General features: G+C 51.8%; 1 protein-coding gene across 1 annotated transcript in view; it reads right to left on the bottom strand.

Annotated features, from left to right (window-relative positions):
- Positions 1-2878: 2878 nt before the first annotated feature.
- Positions 2879-22945, bottom strand: part of LOC139229815 (neurogenic locus notch homolog protein 1-like) — a 388541-nt gene continuing 368474 nt past the window's right edge. Inside the window, exons 29-34 of the mRNA XM_070861407.1 lie at positions 19443-19530; positions 16282-16423; positions 13601-13902; positions 10743-10890; positions 8078-8175; positions 2879-6129 (exon numbers count right to left, since the gene is read on the bottom strand). Coding sequence (XP_070717508.1) covers positions 4933-6129; positions 8078-8175; positions 10743-10890; positions 13601-13902; positions 16282-16423; positions 19443-19530 — 1975 coding nt within the window. The 3' untranslated portion in view covers positions 2879-4932. The remainder of the gene's footprint in view (positions 6130-8077; positions 8176-10742; positions 10891-13600; positions 13903-16281; positions 16424-19442; positions 19531-22945) is intronic.

The following is a 22945-nucleotide window of genomic DNA, read 5'->3' as shown; positions in this document are numbered from 1 at the left end:
CCACTGGAAACAGTTTCTCCATCGAAATCTGTCATGCTTTTGAACACCTCTGCCAAATCTCCCCTGAACCTTCTCTGCTCAAAGGAGAACAACCCCAGCTTCTCCAGTCTCTCCCCGTAACCGAAGTCTTTCACCCCTGATACCATTGCAATAAATTTCTTCTGCACCCTCTCTAGGCCTTAATATCCTTCCGAAATGTGGTGCCCGGAATTGGCCACAGTACTCCAGCTGGGGTCTAACCAGCGATTTATAAAGTTTTGGCAAGACTTCCTTGCTTTTGCACGCTGTGTCTCTATTTATAAAGCCGAGTATGCTTTTTCACATCCTTCTCAACTTGTCCGGCCACCATCAAAGACTTGTGTCCATACACCTCCAGGTCCCTCTGCTCCTGCACCCCCTTTAAAATGGCACCATTTACTTTATATTGCAGCTCCTCATTCTTCCTATCAAAATAAATCGCTTCACATTTCTCTGCGTTAAAGTGTATCTGCCCTGTGTCTGCCCATTTCACCAGTCTGTCTATGTCCTCCTGAAGTCTGCTACTATCTTGTTCACTCCTTACTACAGTTCCGTGTTTTATGTTATCTAGAAACGTTGAAATTATGTCTTGTGTATCCAAGTCCAGGTCAGTCATGTGTATCAAAAACATCGGTGGCCCTTACACTGCCCCCTGGGGGCCATCACTATATACTGCCCTCCAGTCTGAAAAACAACTGTTCACCACTTTCTGTCCCTTAGCCAATGGGGTATCCACACCTCCACTGCCCCTTTAATCCGATTGGGTCAGGGTAAAAGCTTACGGCTTAGGTTATGATTAGGGTTAAGGTAAAGGGTTAGGTTGGGGTTAGGGCTGTAAACCGCTATTAACAACTCAGTTGTCACTAGTTACGACCAATCCCAGTGATCTTTGGCAAATCCATTTCCTTATTCTTCCTGTGTTTCTTTGCCATGAGATGGTGCTGTTTAAACATTGGGCAACATCACCATCTGCTGGCGCACTGATGATACTACATCATATGTTCTGCTTTTCCCCATTATCTCCAGTAAATCTCTCTCTGGGTCTCCGGGGTACAATAACTATCCTACTCAGAATTACACCAGATTTCCTCCATCTAAAAAAATCCATAAAGATTTAAAATATACAATCAAAATTATTCCTGGCAAGGCACTGATAAGGACATTTCAGCCCCATTTTAAATCGCTCCACCATTGGAGGCCGTGCCTTCAGCCTCTAAGCTCTGGAATTCCCTCCCTAAACCTCTCTACCTCACTCTCCTCCTTTAAGATGCTCCTTAAAAACTTTCTCTTTGGCCAAGCCTTTGATCACCTTTTAAACCAAAATGTATTCACGGGATCTGGATGTTGCCAGCAATGCCCATCCCTAATCACCCTCAAGAAGATGGTGGTGAGCCACCTTAAATACAATGGAGTGGCTCGCTGGGCCATTTCAGGGGGCAGTTAAGAGTCAACCCACATTGCTGGGGTCTGGAGTCATGTATAAGGCCCAGACTGGGTAAAGACAGCAGATTTCCTTCCCTAAAGCACATTAGCAAACCAGATGGGCTTTTGCGAAAATCCAGTGGTTTCATCGACACCATTCCTGATACTAGCTTTTTTAAAAAAAAAATTGAATTTCCCCAGCTGCCATGGGGGATTTGAACTTATGTCTTCGGATTATTAGTGCAGGTTTCTGAATTACTAGTCCAGTAACAGAACCACTATGCCACCGTACCTGTGCTAATACGATGGTAAGTACTGCAGGGAATAGAATATGGCCAGGGTGATCTCCTGGACTAGTTTCGATCGCCTGAATGGGTCGGAGAGGAATTTTCCCAGATTTTTTTTCCCCCCAATTTGCCTGGGTTTTTGCCTCTCCCAGGAGATCACATGGCTCCGGTTGGGGTGGAGTGTAGAATGTTTCAGTATAAGGGGTGTCACAGTTGTGTGGGGCGGACTGGTTGGGCTGGGTGCTCTTATACCTTTCCGTCATTGTTCATAGGTTTATATGTATAACCTTCAGGGCTGCTGACCAAGGGCCGTGTGGCTCTTTGTCAGCCGGCACGGACACGATGGGCCGAAATGGCCTCCGTCTGCGCTGTAAATGTCGATGTTTCTAATATCTCCTTGGATGTCAGATTTTGTCTGTTGACGCTCCTGTGAAGCACCGTGGGACTTTTGACTACATTAAAGGTGTTATATAAAAGCGAGTTATTGCCAATTCTGGAGCAGGGCTTGAACCCACAACCTTCCAACTCAGCAGTGAGGAGTGTTACCCACTGAGCCACGGCTGAATGGAAGAATATCCAGTTGAGATGGGACTAGGCTGCTGGAGCTCACCTGATGAGTCTGCTCGATATCTCAAACCCACCAACAACTTTCTCTGCCAAATTTCTACCCTGTTTCCTCTTCCACTCGCCGGTTCTGTCCGTCTCCATTCGCTCCCCAGACAATCTGCTTCGCATATTCGTCGCCCTCTGCGTGAGCTAAATCTCAAAATCACCCCGAGTCGCGATCTCTGCCCGAAGGAGAAGCGATGGGGGGCTGAAAGGGGAGAATTCTGGTTCTACTTTAAAGATGGCGAGGTGGGCGAGGAGTAATGTTTCCAACGTGCGTCTCACCCACACCTCCCCGAAGGCCTGCTCACTGGGCTACAATTCGAGGTGGGCTGGATACCCCCCTTCAGTACCACAGCCGAATGGCCATGCACGAACCCAGGCTGTGAATGTTGACGGGCTGTTCAACTGTAGGGGCATCACAGCTAAGCCTAATCTTGGCCTCACTTGAGCCCACACGTCAGCACTTTCCAGTGGCAGTCACCAGGCACTGATCAGTAGCAGGACCCCCTGGATAATTTCCCCCCTCTCCCCCCCCGCATGTACACAGGAATGCTGAGGCCACTCATAGTACCACACACACACATACCCATACCCATCCTCGCTGCGATCGGACCATGTACAGACCCAGAGACCCTCTATATGGTTTGATACTTGAGAGGAGATGCCCAAAAGATGATCTTACAGAAATGTACGCTGATGTCACCCAGCTCTACCTCACTCCCACTTCTCTCGTCCCCTCCACGGTCTCTAAATTGTCAGATGGCTTGTCGGACATCCAGTACTGGATGAGCAGAAATTTCCTCCAACTAAATGTTGGGAAGACCGAAGCCATTGTCTTCAATCCTGGTCACAAACTCCGTTCCCTAGCCACCGACTTTTTCCCTGTCCCTGGCAACTGTCTGAGGCCGAACCACACTGTTCGCAACCTTGGTGTCATATTTGACCCTGAAATGAGCTTCCGACCACATATCCGTGCCATCACTAAGACTTCCTATTTCCACCTCTGTAACATCACCCGTCTCCATCCCTGCCTCAGCTCATCCGCTGCTAAAACCCTCATCCACACCTGTGTTACCTCCAGACTTGACTATTCCAACACACTCCTGGCTGGTCTCCCACATTCTACCCTACGCAAACTTGAGATCATCCAAAACTCGGCTACCCCGTGTCCTAACTCACACCAAGTCCCGCTCACCCATCACCCCCTGTGCTCGCTGACTTACATAGTCTCCCAGTTCAGCAACGCCTTGAATTCAAAATTCTTGTTTACAAATCCCTCCATGGCCTCGCCCCTCCCTATCTCTGTAATCTCCTCCAGCCCCACAAACCCCCTCAAATTCTGGCCTCTTGAGCAACCCTGGTTATAATCATTCCATTATTGGTGGCCGTGCCTTCAGCTGCCTGGGCCCCAAGCTCTGGAACTCCCTCCCTAAACCTCTCCGCCTCTCTTTGCTCCTTTGAGAGGCTCTTTAAAACATACCTCTTGGACACAGCTTTTGGCCATCTGCCCTAATATCTCCTTATGTGGCTTGGTGTCAAATTTTGTTTGATAACGCACCTGCGAAGCACGTTGGGACATTTCACGACATTAAAGGCGCTATATAATCGCAAGTTGTTTTTGGGCGAGCCACGGGTGTGGAAGATGTAAATGCAGCATATGACGCTAAATTATATTGCGAGAGGGACCATCTAATAAAAGGCAAATTTAGGAATGTTATCAAACTTTCCCTGACACGTGATCAGCCCTTGACATGGATTCCCAGATAGAGCAGTGGTGTCAGCCCTGGAATTATTGAGGAAACAATTGGGGTTGTTCTGGGTGGATGAATGAAGATGGGCCGAATGGTCGTCCCAACCTCTCACTAACTCACTGCGCTCAGGGTGATGTATTTACTCATTGAGGCATGGGGAGGAGGGGGAGGGGAAGCTACAGATGACCCGAGTTGTATTCTTCAGTCCTGCTCTGGTATGGTCAACTATTTGAGTTTCAGTGTGGGGCTCGGCCACACTCCCGAGAGTACCCCCTACTGCACTGAACATTGTCCCCTTTTCCCCACACACCAGCCACGCTGTGGGGATTGGCAAATGGGCAAACCTTGGGTGTTCCCGTGAGGTTTCTGGACTGACTTTGAGGCTCGGGAATCTTACGGTCAATGGAGGTGGGAGGGGTGGGAGATCTGATCTGCCTCAGTTTGGGGCAGGGTTTGAGCCTGGATTCAGAAGGTTGAAATCTGGACGCGACACGAGGTGGCGTAACGTGCTGTGACGAGGTGCCCCCCTGGTCCAGTGCTCCCACTGCAGGCTGGCACAACCCACAGGCCGTGTTCGCTGTGAGGAAGGACACTGAGGGTCCGAGCACTGGCGAGCGATTGACACGGGTACACAGTGTGCCCCTCGCTCGCGCACACACAGATCGGTGAGCGCGCGCCCACGTGTAAAGCTGCTGCAACCATCGCCTTTCTCTGCGTTCCCTCTCTCGCCCTCTCTGCCCTTGACATTGAGACGGACAGGCCCCGCGGCCATTACCCACAATTCACCGGTGGTCACGTGACACCCTCTCCCGCCCCCCCCCCCCACCCTCACCGTGAGGTGCAGCCTAGGAGGCGGGGCTGATGATCCCGTCCGACCAATCAGACTGATGGGAATGCGGTGAGGAGCTCGACCATTGGTCGGGGGACTCGGGCGACGGCGTCAGGAAAGGGTGGTGGCCCTGGCGGCGGGGAGGGGCGTCGGTCTCCGGGGGAGACGGGTAACTGTGCTGGGAGGGGGGGGTCGGGTACAGGTTGGTCGCCGAGCCAGGGGGCTGGTCGTGGGCGGCCGGCAGCGAGGCGGGATAATGGGTTCCGTCTTCGCCAGGCGCCCCCTCCTGGTGGGGGGCCAGGTTGCCGGCGGCCGTGGGCGCGGGGGGGCCGGATTGGCCACTCGCCGGCCCCTCCTGACCGCCGCCGCTCGGGGCCAGGGCGGGCGGCTGGTACTGAGGGCACTGGAGGCCTGGCGGGTAGGCCTGAGGTGCGCCCTCCGCCGCCCGCCACTCCTGGCGCCGCGCCTGTTGCCAGGGCTGGCCGCACCCGCTCTCCGGCTCCCTCTCCGCCTGCTGGCGGTGGTGGTGGTGCGGGCGGGGGGCCGGGGCGGGTCCTCCCGGGCACCGGTACCCCAGCAGCTGGCCGCCGCCAAACAGGCACGGCCTCTCGGCGTAGACCTGCTGAGCTGCCGCCGTGACCAGCCTGCCACCATCCCGCAGGGGGCCCAGGCCCGGCATCAGCCGGCTGTAGGCCGGGCCCACGTCGGCATGGTGGGCGCCGTTCAGGGAACCGTGGTAGTGCCCGTCCATGGAGCGCGCCACGCAGGAGGGCAGCAGGAAGGCAGGGGGCGCCGCCTGGTAGCAGGAGGGCAGCGGCTGGGGGAGGTACAGGGAATGGTTCAAGTCGATATGGGGCGGCGGCAGAGAGGGGTCCCACAGGCCCGCCACCCCGGGGCACGCCGCGGCCCGCTCGCCCCCCCTGGCGTCCTCTCCCCCTTCCCGCGGGCCGCAGGGGCCCCGGGTGCCCTGCCTCCGGGCCTTCTTGGGTGCCTTGAGGGCGCCCGGCGGCCCGCGGGGCGGGTAGGGGGAAGGCGGGACAGAGGCCGGGTCCTCGAGCAGCCGGACGATGTCGTGGTGCGTGCGCTCGGCGGCGATGTCGCGGGGCAGCCGGCTCATGTGGTCGGCGATCTCCCGGTTGGCCTGGTGCTCCAGCAGCAGCTTCCCCGTCTCGTAGCTCCCCTCACGGGCGGCGATGAAGAGCGGCGTCTCCTCCTGCGGGGACAGAAGGGAGAGGGAGAGAGGCATTGGGTAACCAGGCTTCACTGATCAGTCACCGCCGGTCAATGGCATCCGCCGCAGTCGCCGTCTCAGGAGGCGAACCTTGTGCTCAGCGATACGAGGCAAGTCAGTGCAGGGAAGGGTAAAACTATTTATCTCAATCACTCCCAGGGCAGGTACAGCACGGGTTAGAGACAGAGTAAAGCTCCCTCTACACTGTCCCATCAAACACTCCCAGGCAGGTACAGCACGGGATAGATACAGAGTAAGGCTCCCTCTACACTGTCCCATCAAACACTCCCAGGGCAGGCACAGCATGGCTTAGAGACAGAGTAAAGCTCCCTCTACACTGTCCCATCAAACACTCCCAGGGCAGGCACAGCATGGGTTAGAGACAGAGTAAAGCTCCCTCTACACTGTCCCATCAAACACTCCCAGGGCAGGCACAGCATGGGTTAGAGACAGAGTAAAGCTCCCTCTACACTGTCCCATCAAACACTCCCAGGGCAGGCACAGCATGGCTTAGAGACAGAGTAAAGCTCCCTCTACACTGTCCCAGTAATGTGCCATAATTCCAGAGCATTTCCTTATCTTGATAAAAGTGAGAATTGTTTCCCGCTAGAGATGGTAGAATGCAAAGAGCCAATGTGGCGGCAGGTGTAAGCTCACAGGAGATGCATTGCCAGCAGCAATACCCGGGCTGTAGCTTAGCTCTTCAATGATCAATGTCCACAACAGTGATGGTGTGATTGAAGCCTCCCCTCAGCTCCCCAGTGACTCCAGAGTATGAAGGGCAGGGAAACCACCAGGCAGCAACACTGGGATTGAAGAGCGATGGTAGAACCACATCGTGGAGACCCGAGATAGATTCCAATGTGTGTTGCGATGTTGAAGGGCCTTTGGCCCGCTTGATCCCAGCCTTTCACAATATCTGCCCCATCTTCTTCCATTTACCATCTTTTATCATCAACCTTTGTGTTCCACATCCTGGGACTGGGCTCATTTACAAAAGGCTGCCCCTTATCTCCAACTGTGCTACTAATGCGGTCCATCCCCCCCTGCCCTGGCCCCAGGCCCCCCCGTTCAGGCCTAGAAACTACAGGCCTCTACCCCGCTGAGAGGCAGAGTCCAGGATCACTCCCGATTCTCTCTCAGTCCTACTCTGGAACTGATTGCGCCAGGATGCTCCAGAACAGACCGGGGGAGATTTTGTTTCATAGAGCCATAGAAATTTACAGCACAGAAGGAGGCCATTTTGGCCCATCGTGTCGGTGATCCCGCCTAATCCCACTTTCCAGCTCTAGCTCCATAACCCTGCAGGCTACGGCACTTTAAGTGCACATACAAGTATTTTTTTAAATTGTGGTGAGGGTTTCTGCCTCTACCACCCTTTCAGGCAGTGAGTTCCAGACCCCCACTGGGTGAATATATTTCCCCTCAAATCTCCTCTAAACTTCCCCCCCCAATTACTTTAAATCTATGCCCCCTGGTTGTTGGCCCCGCTGTCAAGGAAACCAGGCCCTTCCTATCCACTCTATCCAGGCCCCTCAATCAGCTCTCCCCTCAGCCTCCTCTGTTCCAAAGAAAACACACCCAGCATCTCCAACCTTTCCTCATAGCCAAAATTTTCCACTCCCGGCAACATTCTTGTAAATCTCCTCTGCACCCTCTGCAGTGCAATCACATCTTTCCTGTAACATGGCGACCGGAACTGCACACAGTACTCCAGCTGTGGCCTAACCGGCGTTTCATACACCGAGGAGATGAACCCTTTCGCTCCTCACATCGGGAAAGAACCTCCCCCCATCTCACTCTGGCCAGGTCTGTCGCCGGTTGGGAATGGCCGGGGCGGGGCGGGGGAGGGGGGGGGGGCGGTGAACCCTCTGGCCGGTGTCTCACTGTAAAGGTCTATCCCTCTGCGGGCCCCGCTCAGCCTCCTCACCTTGTTGTCCTGCATGTCCTTGTTGGCCCCATTGCGCAGGAGGGTGAGCACTGCGTCTACATTGTTCACGGCGGCCGCCCAGTGCAGGGCTGATTTACCTGAGGGAGCAAAGGGACAGGACAGGTCAGTGGGGCAGGTTCTCAATCAGCTCTGCTGATTACCGGATGTCCAATGTCCAATGGCAAATAACAAGCGCTGGGCAAAACGGTTCATCTCTTCTGCTGTAGACTGGTGGTCCGGTAACCCTACCCACTTAGCACATCCTGACCAGTGTCCCACTGTCAATGGGCAGAGGTGGGCAAAGGGTTAATTTCCTCTATTGGGCTCACACTGACCAGTGTCCCACTCTCAATGAGCAGAGGGGGGCAAAGGGTTAATCGTCCTCTACTGGCTATATCCTGTCCAGTGTCTCACTGTCACTGGGCAGAGGTGGGCAAAGGGTTAATTTCCTCTATTGGGCTCACACTGACCAGTGTCCCACTCTCAATGAGCAGAGGTGGGCAAAGGGTTAATCGTCCTCTACTGGCTACATCCTGTCCAGTGTCTCACTGTCACTGGGCAGAGATGGGCAAAGTGTTAATTTCCTCTATTGGGCTCACACTGACCAGTGTCCCACTCTCAATGGACACACTTGGGGCAAAGGGTTAATCTCCTCTATTGGGCTCACACTGGCCAGTGTCCCACTTTCAATGGACACACTTGGGGCAAAGGATTAATCTCCTCTACTGGCTACATCCTGTCCAGTGTCCCACTCTCAATGGGCAGAGGTGGGCAAAGGGTTAATTTCCTCTACTGGCTACATCCTGTCCAGTGTCTCACTGTCACTGGGCAGAGATGGGTCACAGTGACTCAGTGGGTGGCACTCTCGCCTCTGGGTCAGAAGGTTGTGGGTTCAAGTCTCACTCCAGAGACTTGCGCACATAAATCTAAGCTGACACTCCCAGTGAAGTGCTGAGGGAGCGCTGCACTGTCAGAGGTGTCCGAGGTCCGTCTTTCGGATGAGACATTAAACTGAGGACCCATCTGCACCTCTCTACTGGACATAAACGATTCCACAGCACTATTTTGAAGAAGAGCAGGGGAGTTCACTCCCCTGTGTTTTGGCCAATATTTATCCCTCAATGAACATCACTAAAACAATGTAATTTATCACATTGCTGTTTGTGGGACCTTTCTGTGTGCGCATTAGCTGTCGCATTTCCTAGACAAGAATGTGGAACTCGCTACCACAGGGAGTGGTTGAAGCAAATAGTATCGATGCATTTAAGGGGAGGCCAGACAAGCATATGTGGGAGAAGGGAATAGAGGGTTATGCTGATAGATTTAGATGAGGAAAGACGGCATGAACTGGTTGGACTGAATGGTCTGTTTAGGTGATGTATATCCGATGTAATTAGAGCAGTGACTACACCTCAAAAAGTACTTGATATTTGTAAAGCACTGTGGCTATGAAAGGTGCTATATATGAATGCTCTTCTTTCTTTCATTGAATGGTAAATGTCAGAATGTCAATGGAAAGAGACGAAGGGAGCAGTTACTCCCTTTGCATTCACCCGAGCGCATAACGTAACTTTTCTCTTCATCTGCGGCTTTTCTGCCCAACTGATCTACCTCCGAATCCTCAGTCTCGACTGCTCTGCCCTCTTTTAAAGGGGCCAATCTTAACCCCGGCCCTCTCACCCCCCCGTCGGGATACTGACGGGACCGGGGCCAAGTCTGGTTTTACACCTCGGGTGAATGCAAAGGGAGTAACTGCTTCCCTCGTCTCTTTCCATTGACATTCTGACATTTTACAGTCAAGGAAAGAAAGAAGTGCATTTATATAGTGCCTTTCACAGCTGCAGCGCTTTACAAATATCAAGTACTTTTTGAAGTGTAGTCACTGTTCGCATTACAGAGGATATGCGTCACCTAAACAGGCCATTCGGCCCAACCAGTCCATGCCAGTGTTAATGCTCCATTCGAGCCCCCTCCCATCTTTCCTCATCTAAATTTATCAGCATACCCCTCTATTCCCTTCTCCCTCATAAGCTCTCCATCCTCTGTCATCTTAGCCAATCCTCTATCCATGCTAATAGATTACCCCCAACCCCGTGAACTTTTATCTTGTGCAGTAACCTTTTGTGTGGCACCTTGTCAAATAGCTTCTGCAAGTCCAAATACACCACATCCACTGCTGCTTCTTTATCCACCCTGTTTGTTACATCCTCAAACCCACAGTATCCGCCACAGAAACTAACCATTTGGCCCAACCAGTCTATGCCGGCGTTTATGCTCCCTTCGAACCTCCTCCCGTCTTTCCTCATCTAAATCTATCAGCATAACCCTCTATTCCCTTCTCCCTCATATGCTTCTCTATCCTCCCCTTAAATGTATCGATACTATTCGCTTCAACCTGTGGCAGCGAGTTCCACATTCTCATGTAGGAAAGGCGACAACTAATATGCACACAGAGAGCTCCCAGTTTTACTCTCCATTGAAGCCAGCGAGAGTAATACTGGGCGGGGTGTAAGACGAGAATTCAGCCCGGTCCCGGGGGACTGCTCGGTTAGAATCGCCTCCACCCCCGGCTTTAGTGTCAGCAGCGAATGTGAGCAGTTTCCCCTTGGCCTCTGAGAGCAGGCCGGCCCGCTCCCCGTGACCCCCCCAGGTGCCTCTGCCGCACCGTGATTGTCCGTGGCGCTGACGTCAGCGTTGCAGTTGATCAGCTCCTCCACCACGTTGTTGACGGCGAGCCGGGCCGCGAGGATCAGCGGCGTGGTCCCATCGTGCATGCGCGCGTCCACATCGGTCGATCTGTTGCGCACGAGGATCTGCGGAGAGAAAGGAAGATGAAAACCACACCGACCAGCTCTCCTCGCCGCAAAACACCACGACAGAAAGACTTGGATTTATGGCGGGCCGTTCCCGATCACCGGATGTCTCAAAGCGCTTTGCGGCCAATGAATTATTTTTGGGGTGCAGTCACTGTTGCAACGTGGGAAACACGGCAGTCAATTTGCCCACAGCAAGTTCCCACAAACAGCAATGTGATAATGACCAGATCATCAGATTTGTTTTCGTGATGTTGATTAAGGAATAAATATTGGCCAGGGCACTAGGGATAACTCACCTGCCCTTCTTCAAAATAGAGCTTTTACGTCCACCTGAGAGCAGACGGGGCCTCGGTTTAACGCATCATCCTAAAGACAGTACCTCCGACACTACCGCACTCCCTCGGTATTGCACTGGGAGTGTCAGCCTGGATTTTTGCGCTCAAGTCTCTGGAGTGCGACTTGAAGCCACAACCTTATGACTCAGAGACACAACTGACACTATCTCCCGCCTTCCGTTGAAACATCTTGTATACGTGCTCACTTCCTGTCAAGTGACATCACTTCCTGTTGTCACATTGTTTGGTCGTCTTTGAAGGTGCCTCTGTTATCAGTTAGAATTGGAATTCCCTATGTAAACAGATCCCTGTAACGTTGTAGTTTCAGGCTGTGCCCAGTTGGTGGCGATATATCACCACTATATCCTGCACCACTGTACCTTTTCATCCATTCTCAGGAATATGGGTGTCGCTGGCAAGGCCAGCATTTATTGCCCATCACGAGCTGCCCTTGAGAAGCTGGTGGTGAGCCGCCTTCTTGAACTGTTGCAGTCCGTGTGGTGAAAATGCTTCCACAGTGCTGTTAGGGTGGGAGTTCCAGGATTTTGACCCAGTGATGGTGAAGGAACGGCGATAATACATCCTTGTCAGGATGGTGTGTGACTTGGAGGGGAGGGGAATGTGGAGGTGGTGGTGTTCCCATGCGCCTGCTGCCCTTGTCCTTCTAGGTGGTAGAGGTCGCGGGAATGGGAGGCACTGCCAAACAAGCCTTGGTGAGTTGCTGCAGTACACCTTGTAGATGGTACACACTGCAGCCATGGTGCGCCGGTGGTGGAGGGAGTGAATGTTTAAGGTGGTGGCTGAGGTGCCAATCAAGTGGTCTGGATGGTGTTGAGCTTGTTGCAGCTGCAGTCATCCAGGCAACTGGAGAGTATTCCGTCACACTCCTGACTTGCGATGTTTTACATACAGCCTGATTTTACTGTCTATTAAATTTAATGGAGAGTAAAATTGGGCGGGGTGTAAAACGGGCGGCCGATCTCATCCCATCAGTGTCCCACTGGGCGGGTTTGGGTTAAAATTAGCTGCCTAAAACTCTACACCTCCAGACGGATAGCCTGGGCTCGCTGGGGAAACTGATGAGCGCCACACCCTGTGCCCTCCACTTGCCGCACGCTCTGTCACTGTGGTGTTGTGCACCAGCGGCGAACGGCAACATCCACGCTCCAGGCTCCGTGCTATCCAAGAGCAACACCACGGGCGATCGGCCACTTCTATCTGACAGGGGCAGTTTGACGAAGTTGCCCTGAGGGAGCGGACACTCGCTAACTTGGGATCGCACGTCGCAGAATGGTCCCTTCGACGTTACTGCCCCGTCTCCCACCCTGTGCTCCCGGTGATTGAGAGTCAATGATGGCAGTTATTGTGTCTGTCAAGGTGAGGCAATGAGGATATTTCCTTCTCCATTGAACATCAGGATAGGGGTCACTGAGAGGGAAGAAAGTGCAGGCTTGGCAAGACTGTAATTGCAGTGGGAGACTTGAACCAGAACAGATCAGGTGAAGCCATGACGGAGTGAAGAGAACAGGGACGGGGCCCGGGACCATCATGAGGGATGAGGGGTAGGAATAAAAAGAAACGCGATTTTGCATCTTACAAGTGTCCAAGAGGGAGCTTTATCTGCTCTGGGAGTGTTTGATGGGACAGTGTAGAAGGAGCTTTACTCTATCTAACCCATGCTGTACCTGCTCTGGGAGTGTTTGATGGGACAGTGTAGAGGGAGCTTTACTCTGTATCGAACCCGTGCTGTACCTGCTCTGGGAGTGTTTGATGGGACAGTGTAGAGGGAACTTTACTCTGTATCTAACCCATGCTGTACCTGCTCTGGGAGTGTTTGATGGGACAGTGTAGAGGGAACTTTACTCTGTATCTAACCCATGCTGTACCTGCTCTGGGAGTGTTTGATGGGACAGTGTAGAGGGAACTTTACTCTGTATCTAACCCGTGCTGTACCTGCTCTGGGAGTGTTTGATGGGACAGTGTAGAGGGAACTTTACTCTGTATCTAACCCATGCTGTACCTGCCCTGGGAGTGTTTGATGGGACAGTGTAGAGGGAGCTTTACTCTGTATCTAACCCATGCTGTACCTGCCCTGGGAATGTTTGATGGGACAGTGTAGAGGGAGCTTTACTCTGTATCTAACCCGTGCTGTACCTGCCCTGGGAGTGTTTGATGGGACAGTGTAGAGGGAGCTTTACTCTGTATCTAAGCCACGCCGGGAATGTCTGATGTCGACACTTTGTACTGAAGTAGGAAACATTCCATTGAATTTCCTAAGTATCTGTGAGCATCTCGGAGATAAAGCGCAGTCGGACGGAAACCCATCCAGGACACTAAACAATAATGGCGGTTACTGTCACAGTGTAACGTACCTGGAAGACTCCTTGTGCATCTGCCGCCACCGCCGTGTGTAAGGGCGTGCGTCCCGACCTGTCCTGGACGTTGGTGTCAGCTCCCATGTCCAGCATGCATTTCGCTGCATCCGCCCGGGAGAATCGGGCCGCCAAGTGAAGGGCATTTTCACCGGTCACGTCCGTCTGGGGGTGAAGGCTCGCTCCCTGGCCAATCAGGTCCAAGATGATGCTGGCCGAGCCATCCGGCGTCTCCACCTCGGGGTAAGCGGATTCCTGGCCGCCCCCCGCGCAGGCGGCCAGCATCAACGGCGTGACTCCGTCTGAAACCGACAACGGGCAGCGTGGGATAAATAAAGACGATCAGAGAGAGAGAGGGGAAAGAAAGTGAGACAGAGGGAGAAAGAGAGGGAGAGAGGAATGGAACAGGGAGAGAGACCTAGAAAGAGACAAAGGGAGGAAAGCGAGAGAGAGAGTGGAAAGGAAATGGTCATGGGTTTGAGGCCTGCTGCACGCTACTCCAGTTGAGCTGCATCATACCCAGGAAAACACTGATCCAGCCAGCTAAGAGCGAAGGAAAATCAGAGGGAAAAGTCATGGCTGGACAGTGACTGACCCTTTAACGGGGCCTGGGAGTAGGCAATTTTGTCATGGTACCTGGGAGTAGGCCATGTTGTCATGGTACCTGGGAGTAGGCCATGTTGTCATGGTACCTGGGAGTAGGCCATATTGTCATGGTACCTGGGAGTAGGCCATGTTGTCATGGTACCTGGGAGTAGGCCATGTTGTCATGGTACCTGGGAGTAGGCCATGTTGTCATGGTACCTGGGAGTAGGCCATGTTTTCATGGTACCTGGGAGTAGGCCATGTTGTCATGGTACCTGGGAGTAGGCCATGTTGTCATGGTACCTGGGAGTAGGCCATGTTGTCATGGTACCTGGGAGTAGGTCAAGTATCCATGCTCCCATTGTGTAGGCCTCAGTCCGATAAAAAAATAGAAAGAAAATGATTAAAATACAAAAAAAACAGAAGCTTTCCCAACTATCATCATAAAGCAAAAAAAAAGACGTAAATATAATCCCAGAATAATCATCCTTCAAAGCAAGAGTTGCAATAAACAAAAGGCATAGATTTAACAATCATTGGCAAAAACTCTAGCGGGGAGATGAAGCGACATTTTTTCACTCAGAGATTTGTCGGGGTCTGGAACGCTCGACCTATAAAGGTGATAGAAGCCGATTTCACACATAATTTTACAAGGGGGTTGGCCAGGTACGGGAGAATGAGGAACTGACAGGTTCCGGACAAAATGCAGGGCTGTGGGACTAAGCAGGGCTGATTTTTCCGAGAGCTGGCACAGGCATGACGGGCCGAAAGGCCTCCTTCTGTGCTGTGGTTGTCTGTTATTCACTGAAGAGCAGAGTCATGGAAACTGAATGGGATTGGTTGATTTACACCATGGCTTGCGGTCAGGATCGCCACGGTGACTGATTTAGAGTGGAGTTGGGGCTTCCAACTCTATCTGAGCATTGATCATATAATGAGGTGAGACGGCACCACAAGTTGGTGGATTCTGTCGACCTGGATTTTGTCCATTGTCTACACTCCTCCATTGACCCGTCGCTGGGGTTCATTCACTGGCAGCCAACAACCCTCCAAAACCCCATCCAGGGACCCTTCTCCCTCCATGAGCTGAATGGGGAGAAATTGCAACATGCTGCGGTGCAGAGGGAACTGGGGGTCCTTGTACATGAATCCCAAAATGTTAGTTTGCAGGTGCAGCAGGTAATCAGGAAGGCGAATGGAATGTTGGCCTTCATTGCGAGAGGGATGGAGTACAAAAGCAGGGAGGTCCTTCTGCAACTGTACTGCGTGCAGTTTTGGTCACCTTACTTAAGGAAGGATATACTAGCTTTGGAGGGGGTACAGAGAAGATTCACTAGGCTGATTCCGGAGATGAGGGGGTTACCTTATGATGATAGATTGCGTGGACTGGGTCCTTACTCGTTGGAGTTCAGAAGGATGAGGGGTGATCGTATAGAAACATTTAAAATAATGAAAGGGATAGACAAGATAGAGGCAGTGAGGTTGTTTCCACTGGTCGGGGAGACTAGAACTAGGGGGCACAGCCTCAAAATACGGGGGAGCCAATTTAAAACCAGTTGAGAAGGAATTTCTTCTCCCAGAGGGTTGTGAATCTGTGGAATTCTCTGCCCAAGGAAGCAGTTGAGGCTAGCTCATTGAATGTATTCAAGTCACAGATAGATTTTTAACCAATAAGGGAATTAAGGGTTATGGGGAGCGGGCGGGTAAGTGGAGCTGAGTCCATGGCCAGATCAGCCATGATCTTGTTGAGTGGCGGAGCAGGCTCGAGGGGCTAGATGGCCTACTCATGTTCATAATTCTTATGTTCTTATGTTCTTATGAGACAGTGTAGACAGGCTATTCAACCATGGGAGGGAGGACAGCAGATTTGGAGTCAATGCAGCAATCAGGGACACTGGCTGATTCCTTCCCCCAGCCCCCCACATTAATCAGGAGCAGGGACACTGGCCTCCCGCTTCCCCCAGGGGAGCTGAGCTCCACTGCGGAACTGCTCCCGAGACCCTGACTGAAATCATGTCACTGGGGCGGAGACTCGGGGTGGGGGGAGGCATGGGACCCGAGTGCTTGCTGTCCATATGGCTCGTGTCTCCATGTACCTGGGCCCCTCACGTCCACATCCACGCTCTCGGTGTTCTCCTGGGGTGGGGTCAGTGCGACAGACTGCGGGGCATAGACAACGGCCTTGATGTGTTTCTGGGTCCACTTCCGGTCGTCAGACAGCATCGGGGTCTCCTTGAGCTGCAAGCACACATACACACACGCACTATAACATTAGCACAACAACAGCCAAGCACCTTCCTTAAACCCTTTCCCCCTCCCCTCTCCTCCCTCGGCTACAGGCAGACTAGGGCAGCCTACGTGGTGTCAGCTGTGGCTCAGTGGCCAGCACTCTCGCCTCTGAGTTCAAGTTCCCACTCCAGGGACTTGAGCACATAAATCTAGGCTGACACTCCCGGTGCAGTGCTGAGGGAGTGCTGCACTGTCAGAGGTGCCGTCTTTCGGATCAGACGCTAAATCTCAGGTGCATGTAAAAATTCCCTTGTCACTATTTCGAGGAAGAGCAGGGGGATTTTCCCCGGTGTCCTGGGAACAATATTTATCCTCCCCCCCCCCCCCCAATCAACATCACAAACAGATTATCTGGTTACAATCACATTGCTGTTTGTGGGAACTTGCTGTGCGCAAATTGGCTGCTGCATTTCCTACATTACATAAGAACATAAGAATTAGGAACAGGAGTAGGCCATCTAGCCCCTCGAGCCTGCTCCGCCATTCAACAAGATCATGGCTGATCTGGCCGTGGACTCAGCTCCACTTACCTGCCTGCTCCCCGTAACCCTTAATTCCTTTATTGGTTAAAAATCTATCTATCTGTGATTTGAATTCATTCAATGAGCTAGCCTCAACTGCATCCTTGGGCAGAGAATTCCACAGATTCACAACCCTCTGGGAGAAGAAATTCCTTCTCAACTCAGTTTTAAATTGGCTCCCCCGTATTTTGAGGTTGTGCCCCCTAATTCTAGTCTCCCCGACCAGTGGAAACAACCTCTCTGCCCCTATCCTGTCTATCCCTTTCATTATTTTAATTGTTTCTATAAGATCACCCCTCATCCTTCTGAACTCCAACGAGTAAAGATCCAGTCTACTCAATCTATCATCATAAGGTAACCCCCTCATCTCCGGAATCAGCCTAGTGAATCGTCTCTGTACCCCCTCCAAAGCTAGTATATCCTTCCTTAAGTAAGGTGACCAAAACTGCACGCAGTATTTCAGGTGCGGCCTCACTAATACCCTATACAGTTGCAGCAGGACCTCCCTGCTTTTGTACTCCATCCCTCTCGCAATGAAGGCCAACATTCCATTCGCCATCCTGATTACCTGCTGCACCTGCAAACTAACTTTTTGGGATTCATGCACAAGGACCCCCCCGGTCCCTCTGCACTGCAGCATGTTGTAATTTCTCCCCATTCAAATAATATTCCCTTTTACTGTTTTTTTTTCCCAAGGTGGATGACCTCACATTTTCCGACATTGTATTCCATCTGCCAAACCTTAGCCCATTCGCTTAACCTATCTAAATCTCTTTGCAGCCTCTCTGTGTCCTCTACACAACCCGCTTTCCCACGAATCTTTGTGTCATCTGCAAACAACAGTGACTACACTCCAAAAGTACTTCATTGGCTGTAAAGTGCTTTGGGACGAGCGGTGGTTGTGAAAGGCGCTATACAAATGCAAGTCTTTCTTCTTTCTATCTGAGTCAGAAGGTTGTGGGTTCAAGCCCCGCTCCAGAGACTATCAATGGGCAGTTGTGGGTCAGAGTGGCTCAGTGGTTAGCAAAATTTCCTCCGAGTTAGAAGGTTGTGGATTTAGGTCGCCACTCCAGAGACTTGAGCACAAAATCTAGGCTGCCACTCCCAGTGCAGTGCTGGGGCAGTGCCGTGCTGTCAGAGGTGCCGTCTTTCGGATGAAACGTTAAACCGAGGCCCCGTCTGCTCTCTGAGGTGGAGGCAAGCGATCCCATGGCACTATTTCGAAGAAGAGCAGAGGAGTTGTCCCCAATGTTCTGGACAATATTTATCCCTCAAACAACACCAGAAAAGACAGATAATCTGGTCATTTATCACGCTGCTCATTGAGAGTTTGCCGTGCGCAAATTGGCTGCTGCGTTTCCCACATTACACCAGTGACTACGCTCCAAAACGAATTTCATTGGCTGTAAAAAGCTTTGGGATGTCCTGAGGATGTGAAAGGTGCTATATAAATGCAAGTCTTTCTTTACCTGCTGAACACTGGGCGGGCAGGAGTGAGGCACACTGCACATGCCCAGTCAGACTTTACCACAGGCCTCAAGCCTGGTCCTTTATTTTACCCAGCGTGGGTTTGCTTGGCCCCGGCTCAATCGCCTTTGGAAATAAAAAGCCTTAATAATTGGGAGTGTGCCGGACACAACGGTGGGGCAGAGTCCGATGTCATCTTCAGAGGCTGCCCAACGACCCACCCAACAGCTCCCTTCAACTGTCACCAGACTCAACAACCGTGTGTGCGAACGATGATCCCGTGGAAGTCGGGGTGATTGGCACACCTCAAACTGGGTTGTCATCACACAGTGAACCGTACAGTTGGGTAGTACGTCCCCCGTGACGGTAATCAGAATGAAATGAACCACCTCTGTAAAAAGCAAACACTGTGATGCTTCAGCTCAGAAGGTCATTCGGCCCACCGTGCCTGTGACGGCTCTTGGAAAGAGCTCTCCAATTAGTCCCACTCCACCTCCCCCCCCACCCCATCCCTCTGCTCTGCTCCGTAGCCATTGACCGACAAGTATTTCCCCTTCAATTGTTTATCCAATTCCCATTTGAAATTTACTGTTGAATGTGCTCCCACCGCCCTTTCAGGCAGCAAATTCCAGATCACAACATCTCTCTGCATCAAAAGAAATCCTCGTTATATATATAGCTCCTCTCAGTGGACGACTGTGGCACTGCAGCCAGTGCTGGTTACAACAATAAAGAGGTCAGGTCAGCTAACAGGCTCCCTAAAGTTATATAGCCTGTGTGTGTTTGTGATGTCGTACTGAAAACATAACACTCCTCATCTTCTCCTCTGGTTCTTTTGCCAATGGTCCTAAATCGGTGACCTCTGGTTACCAAGCCTCCTGCCAATGGAAACAGTTTCTCCATATTCACTCTATCGAAACCTTTCATAATTTTGAACACCCTTATTAAATCTCCCCTTAATCTTCCTTGCTCATCATTACCTTGGACTTCTTGTTGCTGGGCTGACATTCCACTAAGGAATTCTGATTGTCTTCTTCATCTTCACAGTCGGTTTCCTGGTTCAGGATCCTGGAATTAACAGTGCACGGTCAGAGGGGATGCAAACTGAGTCAGAACTGCATAACCTCCCCTGTCTCTCTGGTTTATTGATATTACTGTGGTTGGTGTTCTACTGCACTTACTTCTCCTTTCTCCCGAGTTTCAAATATCCACCCCCACTCCACCCAGCAAGCTCTTCATCCGCCTCATCTCCGAATCTTCACTGGGTGGAACTCGGGACTCATTGCACCATCTCCTACACTAACTCATTCTTCGCCAGAGTGTAGAACTCACCCCCTCCGTGGGTACCCCCTCCCTCCTCCACTCGCAGAGTGATATAGACGTGGAACTCCTCATCTTTCTCAGAGTAATGCAGCTGTGAAACTTGTCCCCGTCCTCTTGCACTCCCAGAGTAATAGAAATCATAGAATCATAGAAAGGAGGCCATTTCAGCCCATCGTGTCCGCACCGACCGACAAAGAGGCTATCCAGCCTAATCACACTTTCCAGCTCTCGGTCCATAACCCTGTAGGATATGGCACTTCAAGTGCACATCCAAGCACTTTTTAAATGTGGTGAGGGTTTCTGCCTCTACCACCCTTTCAGGCAGTGAGTTCCAGACCCCCACCACCCTCTGGGTGAAGAGATTTCCCCTCATATCCCCTCTAAAGCTCCCCCCAGTTACTTTAAATCCATGATCCCCGATTGTTGATCCCTCTGCCAATGGAAACAGGTCCTTCCTATCCACTCTATCCAGGCCCCTCATAATGTTATACACCGCAATAAGGTCTCCCCTCAGCCTCCTCTGTTCCAAAGAAAACAAACCCAGCCTATCCAATCTGTCCTCCTAGCTAAAGTTCTCCAATCCAGGCAACATCCTTGGAAATCTCCTTTGTATCCTCTCTAGTGCAATCACATCTTTCCTGTAATGTGGTGACCAGGACATAATATAGTTGTAGAACTCTTCACCTCCCTCATTCTCCCCTTCCTGCTCCGCTCCCAGAGAATAGTATTAGGCGGTCCCTCGTAGCGAGGATGACCCGCTTCCACACCAAAACGGGATGAGTTCCCAGGTGTTTCAATGAGGGATCTGACATTCCAAGACCCGAACTACATATTGAAGGGTGGAAGATGCCTGTGCGTGGATTTTCTTAACGTGGGGTGGTCGTTGCACACCAGCCACCACACGGGCTTGACAGAGCCAGGTCTTGGTCCAGTGGCAAGGATTAACCAAGACGACTGGAGACCTAGTGCGCACACATTTCACAGTGTGGGCTGGCCCGTGCTGCCCCTGGGCCCTCACCTGTTCTGGGCCCTAAACTCACACCTCCCCTGGGCCCCGATCTCTCACCGCTCCTCCACCCCGAGGTGACACAGAGTAACACAGTACTCCCGGAGTAACGCAGATGTGGAATCCCTCACCTCCCTCAGTGTCACCTTCGTTCAACCCGCTCAGATTATTCCAAGGTTACAAATGGGGACGTTGGATAATGCGGCCTCACCCAACTGACCCAAACATGGTTAATCCAGCAGCTTTGGCCATAATAAGCGGGATCATAGCTGAAGGGTGTTCAATCCCTGGTCCGTGCTGCGGTAGTTGGTCAAGGGGGAAGTAGATGCTACAATGTGGGCTTGGGGGAGGTTTGGCGGGTGGGGGGGGGTGAAGGAAAATGCTCCTGCGCTCCTACTCCGGAGCGCTATCCAGCGATGTATGTACGGACATCAGGTGCAGACAGCAGCTAGACAACTGGCAACGCTCACACATCAAGGGTGGCCTCCTGGGCCAAGGTGCTTCAGGAGGGGCGGGGTTAGGGAGAGAAAACTGGAGAGGAGGAGAAAGTATACAATAAAAACAGAAAATGCTGGAAACACTCAGCAGGTCAGGCAGCAGCTGCGGAGAGAGAAACAGAGTTAACGTTTCAGGTCGATGACCTTTCGGCAGAACTGGAGGAAGTTAAAGATGTAACGGGTTTTAAGCAAGTACAGAGGCAGGGAAAGATGGGTGGAATGTATGCTCACAGCATTATTGAGCTGTTGTATTGTGAGTGGTTTATCCAGTCACGTGATGTTTTCTTGGCTCAATAAAACCCCGGCCAGTTGGGTTTGGGGGATCCACGATGAGACAGGTGGTTGTGAGCCTGGTGGATGAACTGGTAATGTGTAGTGTGACTGTTAAACCTTTTGCTAATACACCAACTCGTTCTTAATAACAATGTGCTGCTATGAATTCTTAAGCAAAGAACCCACGAAGCAAATACATTACAGTAGGGGGAGGGCAGGAGAGTACAAAAGGGCCGGTCTGCGATAGGGTGGAGGGTAGGAGAGATTAAATGACACAAGAGATGATGGTGCGAGACACAAGAGGGTAATAATGGGACAAGTAAAGAAACAAAAGATGGGTCTCGAGGAGGTGTCAATGGCAACAACAGACTAGGAGGAGGGAAACTTGGAAAATCTGTCAAGGAGGAGAAGGATCCCGTGGCCTGGGAATGCGATGGAGAATGGTTGGTAGACCCCAGGGGTGTGGACCACCACACCGGCTGTGTACCCGACAGGGGCTCCCCTCCCCAGGCACCAGCTCGCACCTCCTCCCCTCCCAGTGGCCCTGGTGCAGCCGTCCTCCGTCGCCCACACCCACTGCCTGAGGAAATGGGAGTGCTGGATAAGATCAAAGGTTGTTAAACTCAGTGTTAAGGCCTAAAGGCTGCACTTTGTAGACGACAACAGCTTGCTTTGAAATAGCGCCTTTAACATTTTAAAAACATCCCCAGGCATTTCGCAGGAGTGTTATCAGAAAGAAATTGACACGGTGGCACATAAGAAGATATTAGGGCAGATAACGAAAATCTTGGTCAAAGAGGTAGGTTTTAAGGAGCATCTTAGAAGAGAAGAGAGATTCAGGGAGGGAATTCCAGAACTTAGAGCCAAGGATGCTGAAGGCACGGCCACCAGTGGTGGAGCGATGAAAACTGAGGATGCGCAAGGTGCCAGCATTTGAGGATTGTCTCATGTATCTTACATTATTATATATAACTGTATCCTAACATGCTATACATGACTGTAATAAGATATGACCTGTAACCACCAGCATACCTTACCACCAGGGGTGCACTTGCAAGAGACAGGTATATAAGGACAGGTCTCAGGCAAGTGCAGCATTGCAGAGCTGTGAAATAAAGGTGCAGGTCCAGAGTGACCTTGACTTCACTACATGCCTCGTGTGAATCCGTACTGAGGGGGCAGGACTTTACAGATTGGAGGAGCGAAGAGATCTCAGAGGATTGTTGACCATGGAGGGATTTGAACACAAGGGTGAGAGTTTACAGATTGAGACGTTGTTGGACCAGGGAAATATAAACCCGGCTGGGGTATGTATCTAGGGGCCTGAAATTGAAGAGCTTACTGCCCACTGCCGCCGACCATCCTCTGCTGGAACTGCCCAGTG

Source organism: Pristiophorus japonicus, chromosome 19 (assembly GCF_044704955.1).
Source record: "Pristiophorus japonicus isolate sPriJap1 chromosome 19, sPriJap1.hap1, whole genome shotgun sequence".
Taxonomy (NCBI): Eukaryota; Metazoa; Chordata; class Chondrichthyes; family Pristiophoridae; genus Pristiophorus; species Pristiophorus japonicus.
The sequence above is the reverse complement of the archived record's forward strand: the minus strand, read 5'-3'. Positions and strand labels throughout refer to the sequence as shown.